Genomic DNA, 7,266 nt, shown 5'->3' on the forward strand with positions numbered 1-7,266 from the left:
GAATCCAATTTGGCTTTTACTCAAGACATTGTGCTCCTCAAGGAAGTTTATAAGTCTTTGGTTTATGATACTACAGAATATCTACAGAACAGGTTACTGTTCACACAGATGCCTCGATAGTTATTTGGGTCAACTATGTCTCCACTTTTGTATATGGGCGTTATGAGTCCTTTGTTCCAGATATCAGGGAAGTAACCGACACTCAGAACCAAGTTGAAGAGTTTTAGGATAGCCAATTTCACTTTATCGTCCCTCCCCCCTCTCCCCAGACCCTCCCCCCCTCTCTCTCCCTTCTCCCCAGTCCCTCCCCCTCTCTCTCCCTTCTCCCCAGTCCCTCCCCCTCTCCTCTCATTCCCCTCCCCCACTCCCCATTCCCTCCCCTCTCCCTCCCCCATTCCCTCCCCCACTCTCCCCTCAATCTCCCCATTCTACCCCACTCCCCTCCCCTCTCCCCATTCCCTCCCCCACTCTCCCCATTCCCCCCCTCTACTCCCCATGCCCTCCCTCTCCCTTCTCCCCATTCCCTCCCCCTCCCCCCCATTCCCTCCCCCTCTCTCTCTCCCCATTCCCTCCCCCTCTCCCCATTCCCTCCCCCTCTCCCCATTCCCTCCCCCTCTCTCTCTCCCCATTCCCTCCCCCCTCCCCTCCCCCCTCTCTCTCCCCATTCCCTCCCCCCTCCCCTCCCCCCTCTCTCTCCCCCTCCCCTCCCCCCTCTCTCTCCCCATTCCCTCCCCCCTCTCTCTCCCCCATTCCCTCCCCCCTCTCTCTCCCCTTCCCTCCCCCCTCTCTCTCCTTCGCTCCCCCTCCCTCTCCCCTCCCTCCCCCCTCCCCCTCCATTCCCTCCCCCCCTCTCCCCATTCCCTCCCCCCCTCCCCATTCCCTCCCCCCCTCTCCCCATTCCCTCCCCCCATTCCCTCCCCCTCTCTCTCTCTATCTCCACATTCCGTCCCCCTCTCCCATCTCCCCATTCCCTCCCCCTTCCTTCTCGCTCCCCCCTCCCTTTCTTCTCTCTTCCCCTCCCTCCCCCTCCATCCTTCCCTTCTCTCTCTCCCCCTCCCTTCTCTCTCGCCCCCTCCCCTCTCTCTCCCCCTCCCCTCTTCTCTCTCTCTCCCCCTCCCCTCTTCTCTCTCTCTCCCCCCTCCCTTCTCTCTCTCTCCCCCTCCCTTCTCTTCTCCCTCTCGCTCCCTCTCCCCCCCTTCTCTCTCCCCCTCCCTTCTCTTCTCCCTCTCGCTCCCTCCCTGCTCCCCCTCCCTGCTCTCTCTCCCCCTCCCCTAGTTCCCTCCCTCCGTCTCTCTCCCCTCCCCCGTTCCCTCCCTCCGTCTCTCTCTCCCCTCCCCCGTTCCCTCCCTCCGTCTCTCTCCCCTCGTTCCCTCCGTCTCTCTCTCCCCGTTCCCTCCCTCCGTCTCTCTCCCCCCCGTTCCCTCCCTCCGTCTCTCTCCCCCCGTTCCCTCCCTCCGTCTCTCTCCCCCCGTTCCCTCCCTCCGTCTCTCTCCCCTCGTTCCCTCCCTCCGTCTCTCTCTCCCCTCGTTCCCTCCCTCCGTCTCTCTCTCTCCCCTCCCCGTTCCCTCCCTCGTTCCCTCCCTCCGTCTCTCCCCTCCCCGTTCCCTCTCTCCCCCTCACTTCTCTCTCTCTCCCCCCGCCTCTGTCCGTCTCTCCCCTCCCCCATCTCCCCCGTCCCCTCCCCCCTCGCCCTCTCCCCCGTCCCCTCCCCCTCTCCCCCGTCCCCTCCCCCTCGTCCCCTCCCCCTCTCCCCCGTCCCCTCCCCCTCTCCCTCTCCCCCCGTCCCCTCCCCCTCGCCCTCTCCCCCGTCCCCCTCGCCCTCTCCCCGTCCCCTCCCCCTCTCCCTCTCCCCCCGTCCCCTCCCCCTCGCCCTCTCCCCGTCCCCTCCCCCTCTCCCCGTCCCCTCCCCCCCGTCCCCTCCCCCTCGCCCCCTCCCCGTCCCCTCCCCCTCTCCCCGTTCCCTCCCCCTCGCCCTCCCCCCTCCCCTCTCCCCCCTCGCCCTCTCCCCCGTCCCCTCGCCCTCTCCCCCGTCCCCTCCCCTCCCCCTCTCCACCGTCCCCTCCCCCCTCGCCCTCTCCCCGTCCCCTCCCCCTCGTCCCCTCCCCCTCGCCCCCTCCCCCTCGTCCCTCTCCCCCGTCCCTCGCCCTCTCCCCCGTCCCCTCCCCTCCCCCTCGTCCCCTCCCCCGTCCCCTCCCCCTCTCCCCGTCCCCTCCCCCTCGTCCCCTCCCCCTCGTCCCCTCCCCCTCGCCCTCTCCCCCCCCGTCCCCCTCGCCCTCTCCCCCGTCCCCTCGCCCTCTCCCCCGTCCCCCGTCCCCTCCCCCTCGCCCCCTCCCCGTCCCCTCCCCCTCGTCCCCGTCCCCTCCCCCTCGTCCCCTCCCCCTCGCCCTCTCCCCCGTCCCCTCGCCCTCTCCCCCCGTCCCCTCCCCCTCGCCCCCTCCCCGTCCCCTCGTCCCCGTCCCCTCCCCCTCGTCCCCGTCCCCTCCCCCTCGTCCCCTCCCCCTCTCCCCTCTCCCCCGTCCCCCCGCCCCCGTCCCCTCGCCCTCTCCCCCTCCCCTCCCCCTCTCCACCGTCCCCCTCCCCCGTCCCCTCCCCCTCGCCCTCTCCCCGTCCCCTCCCCCTCTCCCCCGTCCCCTCCCCCTCGCCCCCTCCCCGTCCCCTCCCCCTCGTCCCCTCCCCCTCGTCCCCTCCCCCTCGCCCTCTCCCCCCCGTCCCCCTCGCCCTCTCCCCCGTCCCCTCGCCCTCTCCCCCGTCCCCCGTCCCCTCCCCCTCGCCCCCTCCCCGTCCCCTCCCCCTCGTCCCCGTCCCCCTCGTCCCCTCCCCCTCTCCCCTCTCCCCCGTCCCCCTCGCCCCCGTCCCCTCGCCCTCTCCCCCGTCCCCTCGCCCTCTCCCCCGTCCCCTCCCCCTCTCCCTCTCCACCGTCCCCTCCCCCGTCCCCTCCCCCTCGCCCGTCCCCTCCCCCTCGCCCCCTCCCCGTCCCCTCCCCCTCGTCCCCGTCCCCTCCCCCTCGTCCCCCCGTCCCCCTCGCCCTCTCCCCCGTCCCCTCGCCCTCTCCCCCGTCCCCCTCTCCCCCTCTCCCCCGTCCCCTCGCCCTCTCCCCGTCCCCCCTCTCCCCTCCCCCTCGCCCTCTCCCCGTCCCCTCCCCCTCGCCCTCTCCCCCGTCCCCTCCCCCTCTCCCCCGTCCCCTCCCCCTCTCCCCCGTCCCCTCCCCCTCGCCCCCTCCCCCTCTCCCCCCGTCCCCTCCCCCTCGCCCCCGTCCCCTCCCCCCGTCCCCTCCCCCGTCCCCCTCGCCCCCGTCCCCTCCCCCTCGCCCTCTCCCCCTCGTCCCCTCCCCCTCTCCCCCGCCCTCTCCCCTCGCCCTCTCCCCCTCGTCCCCTCCCCCTCTCCCCCGTCCCCTCCCCCTCTCCCCGTCCCCTCCCTCTCCCCCGTCCCCTCCCTCTCCCCCGTCCCCTCCCCCTCTCCCCTCCCCCCGTCCCCTCCCCCCCGTCCCCTCCCCCTCGCCCTCTCCCCCGTCCCCCCCCGTCCCCTCACCCCTCTCCCCCGTCCCCCTCCCCCCGCCCCTCTCCCCCGTCCCCTCCCCCCGCCCTCTCCCCGTTCCCCTCCGCCCGTCCCTCTCCCCCCGTCCCCTCCCCCGCCCTCTCCCCCCGTCCCCCCCCTCGCCCTCTCCCCCGTCCCCCCTCCCCCTCGCCCTCTCGCCCCCTCGCCCTCTCTCCCCCTCGCCTCCCCCTCGCCCTCTCCCCCGTCCCCCTCTCCCCCTCGCCCTCTCCCCCTCGCCCTCCCCCCTCGTCCCCTCCCCCTCGCCCTCTCCCCCGTCCCCTCCCCTCGCCCCTCTCCCCCTCGCCCCCGTCCCCTCCCCCTCTCCCCCGTCCCCCATTCCCTGTCCCATCTCCCCCTCTCTCTCTCCCCCCCCATCTCCTCCCCCTCTCTCTCTCCCATCTCCCCATTCCCTCCCCCCCCATCTCCCCCCCTCTCTCTCTCTCCCCCATCTCCTCCCCCTCTCCCATCTCCCCATTCCCTCCCCCCCATCTCCCCATTCTCTCTCTCCCTCTCCCATTTCTCCATTTCCTCCCCCCCTCTCTCTCCCCATCTCCCCATTCTCTCTCTCTCTCTCTCTCTCTCTCTCCCTCCCTATCTCCCATTTCTCCATTCCCTCCCCCTCTCTTGCTCTCTCCCCTCACTCACTCACCCAGTTCGGGTTGTTGTTGTTGAGCTTGACTTTCTTCACCAGCTTCGCCTCCTCCATGGTGCTGGTCTGGCTTCAGGCCTCGGGTGGCGGCCCGGCTCCCCTTTGCTGGGCCGGGCTGGACGGGTCGCCGATTGACCGACTCCGGTTCCCGGTGGCCGGGTCTCGATCTCCGGCTGATTTGTGTCTCGAGCGGCTCCGCAACCCGGGCAACGTGTCAGGGGGCGGGGCCTGGGCGCGGGAGGTATCGCGAGAGCCGAAAGTGAGCCTGGGCCCTGGGCCTGGGTCTCTATGGGGTGGGGGGAGGGAAAGGGGTAGAAGGGGTCCCTTGTACAAAGAGGGGGGAAAAGGTATACTCTTTTATTGGGGTGTTCAAACAAAATTGACTGTAAATTAATAAAACTTTAAAGGAACCTTAACATAGAAACATAGACGATAGGAGCAGGAGTAGGCCATTCGGCCCCTCGAGCCTGCTCTGCCACTTAATGAGATCATGGCTGATCATCCAAATTCAGTACCCTGTCCCTGCTTTCTCCCCATATCCCTTGATGCCTTTAGCCTTAAGAAATATATCTAACTCCTTCTTGAATATATTTAATGAATTGGCCTCTACTGCCTTCTGTGGTATAGAATTCCACAGGTTCACCACTCTCTGGGTGAAGAAATTCCTCCTCATTTCAGTCCTAAATGGCTTACCCCTTATCCTTAACAAACAGGGGGCTAAAGGGGGGGAGGAGCTAAACACGATCAAAATCACTAAGGAAGTGGTACTCGGTAAAATAATGGGACTCAAGGCGGATAAATCACTTGGACCTGATGGCTTACATCCTAGGGTCTTGAGGGAAGTGGCGGTAGGGATTGTGGATGCATTGGTAATAATTTTCCAAAACTCCCTGGACTCGGCAAAGGTCCCGGCAGACTGGAAAACTGCTAATGTAACACCCTTATTTAAAAAGGGCAGTAGACAGAAGGCTGGAAACTATAGACCGGTTAGCCTAACATCTGTGGTAGGTAAAATTTTGGAGTCCATTATTAAGGAGACAGTAACAGGACATTTGGATAATCATAATTTAATAGGACAAAGTCAGCATGGTTTTATGAAGGGGAAGTCGTGTTTGACAAATTTGCTGGAGTTCTTTGAGGAAGTAACATATAGGGTGGATAAAGGGGAACCAGTGGATGTAGTGTATTTAGACTTCCAAAAGGCATTTGACAAGGTGCCACACAAAAGATTATTGCTTAAGATAAAAAATCACGGGATTGGGGGTAATATTCTGGCATGGATAGAGGATTGGCTATCTAACAGAAGGCAGAGAGTTGGGATAAATGGTTCATTCTCAGGCTGGCAATCAGTAACTAGTGGTGTTCCGCAGGGGTAAGTGCTGGGTCCCCAACTCTTTACAATCTATATTAATGATTTGGAGGAGGGGACCGAGTGTAACATATCAAAGTTTGCAGATGATACTAAGATGGGAGGGAAAGTAGTGAGTGAGGAGGACATAAAAAACTTGCAAGGGAACATAGACAGGCTAAGTAAGTGGGCAGAGATTTGGCAGATGGAATACAATACTGGAAAGTGTGAGGTTATGCACTTTGGCAGGAAAAATCGTAGAGCAAGTTATTATCTTAATGGCAAGAAACTGGAAAGTACTGAAGTACAAAGGGATCTGGGGGTCCTGGTGGACGAAACTCAAAAGGTTAGTATGCAGGTGCAGCAAGTGATTAAGAAGGCCAATGGAATGTTGGCTTTCATTGCTAGGGGGATAGAATATAAAAATAGGGAGGTATTGCTTCAGTTGTACAAGGTATTGGTGAGACCGCACCTGGAATACTGCGTACAGTTTTGGTGTCCATACTTAAGAAAGGACATACTTGCTCTCGAGTCAGTACAAAGAAGGTTCACTCGGTTAATCCCGGGGATGAGGGGATGGACATATGAGGAGAGGTTGAGTAGATTGGGACTCTACTCATTGGAGTTCAGAAGAATGAGAGGCGATCTTATTGAAACATATAAGATTGTGAAGGGGTTGGATCGGGTGGATGCGGGGAGGATGTTCCCGATGATGGGTGAAACTAGAACTAGGGGGCATAGTCTTAGAATAAGGGGCTGCTCTTTCAAAACTGAGATGAGGAGGAACTACTTCACTCAGAGGGTGGTAGGTCCATGGAATATGCTGCCCCAAAAAGCTGTAGAAGCTACATCATTACATAAATTTAAAACAGAAATAGACAGTTTCCTAGAAGTAAAGGGAATTAAGGGTTACGGGGAGCGGGCAGGAATTTGGACATGAGTCTAGGTTCGGATCGGACATGGCCCTGTGGGTAGCGGAGTGGGCCCAGGGGCCGTGTAGCCTGATCCTGCTCCTATTTCATGTGTCTAATTCTGTTAGATTCAGGAGATGGTTCTGTGATAGTGGATTGGCGGTTAGGATCAGATCAGCCATGATCTTATTGAATGGCGGAGCAGGCTCGAGGGGCCGATTGGCCCACTCCTGCTCCTATTTCTTATGTTCTTAGACTCTGACCCCTGGTTCTGGAGTCCCCGACCATCAGGAACATCCTTCCTGCATCTAGTCTGTCTAGTCCTGTTAGAATTTTATAAGTTTCAATGAGATCCCCTCTCATTCTTCTGAACTCCAGCGAGTATAAGCCCAATTGACCCAATCTCTCCTCGTACGTCATTCCTGCCATCCCAGGTATCAGCCTGGTGAATCTTCGCTGCACTCCCTCCATGGCAAGAACATCCTTCTTCAGATAAGGCGACCAAAACTGCACACAGTACTCAAGGTGTGGTCTCACCAAGGCCCTGTACAACTGCAGCAAGGCATCCTTGTTCCTGTACTCAAATTTGCAGTAAGTGTTGGCTGCTCGAGGAATTCCGGCTCCGTGTTGAAGAGCTGGAGTCCGAGCTTCAAACACTGAGACACATCAGGGAGGGGGAGAGTTACCTGGACTCTGTGTATCGGGAGGTAGTCACACCAATTAGATTAATTAATTCAGATGTAGTCCGTGGCCAGGGTCAGGATGGTGTGACTAGAAGTGAGGCAGGTACAGGGATCCAGGAGGTAGTGTTGGAGGAGCCGCAG

At 61.8% G+C, this 7,266-nt stretch overlaps 1 protein-coding gene across 1 annotated transcript in view; it reads right to left on the reverse strand.

The window, feature by feature from the left end:
- papss1 (3'-phosphoadenosine 5'-phosphosulfate synthase 1) overlaps positions 1-4,398 on the reverse strand; it is a 113,456-nt gene extending 109,058 nt beyond the window's left edge. The window contains exon 1 of the mRNA XM_086007058.1: positions 4,184-4,398. Coding sequence (XP_085863184.1) covers positions 4,184-4,240 — 57 coding nt within the window. The 5' untranslated portion in view covers positions 4,241-4,398. The remainder of the gene's footprint in view (positions 1-4,183) is intronic.
- Between the last annotated feature and the right edge of the window lie 2,868 nt (positions 4,399-7,266).

Source organism: Somniosus microcephalus, chromosome 2 (assembly GCF_052327205.1).
Source record: "Somniosus microcephalus isolate GS21.2 chromosome 2, FLI_Smic_1.0, whole genome shotgun sequence".
Classification (NCBI taxonomy): Eukaryota; Metazoa; Chordata; class Chondrichthyes; order Squaliformes; family Somniosidae; genus Somniosus; species Somniosus microcephalus.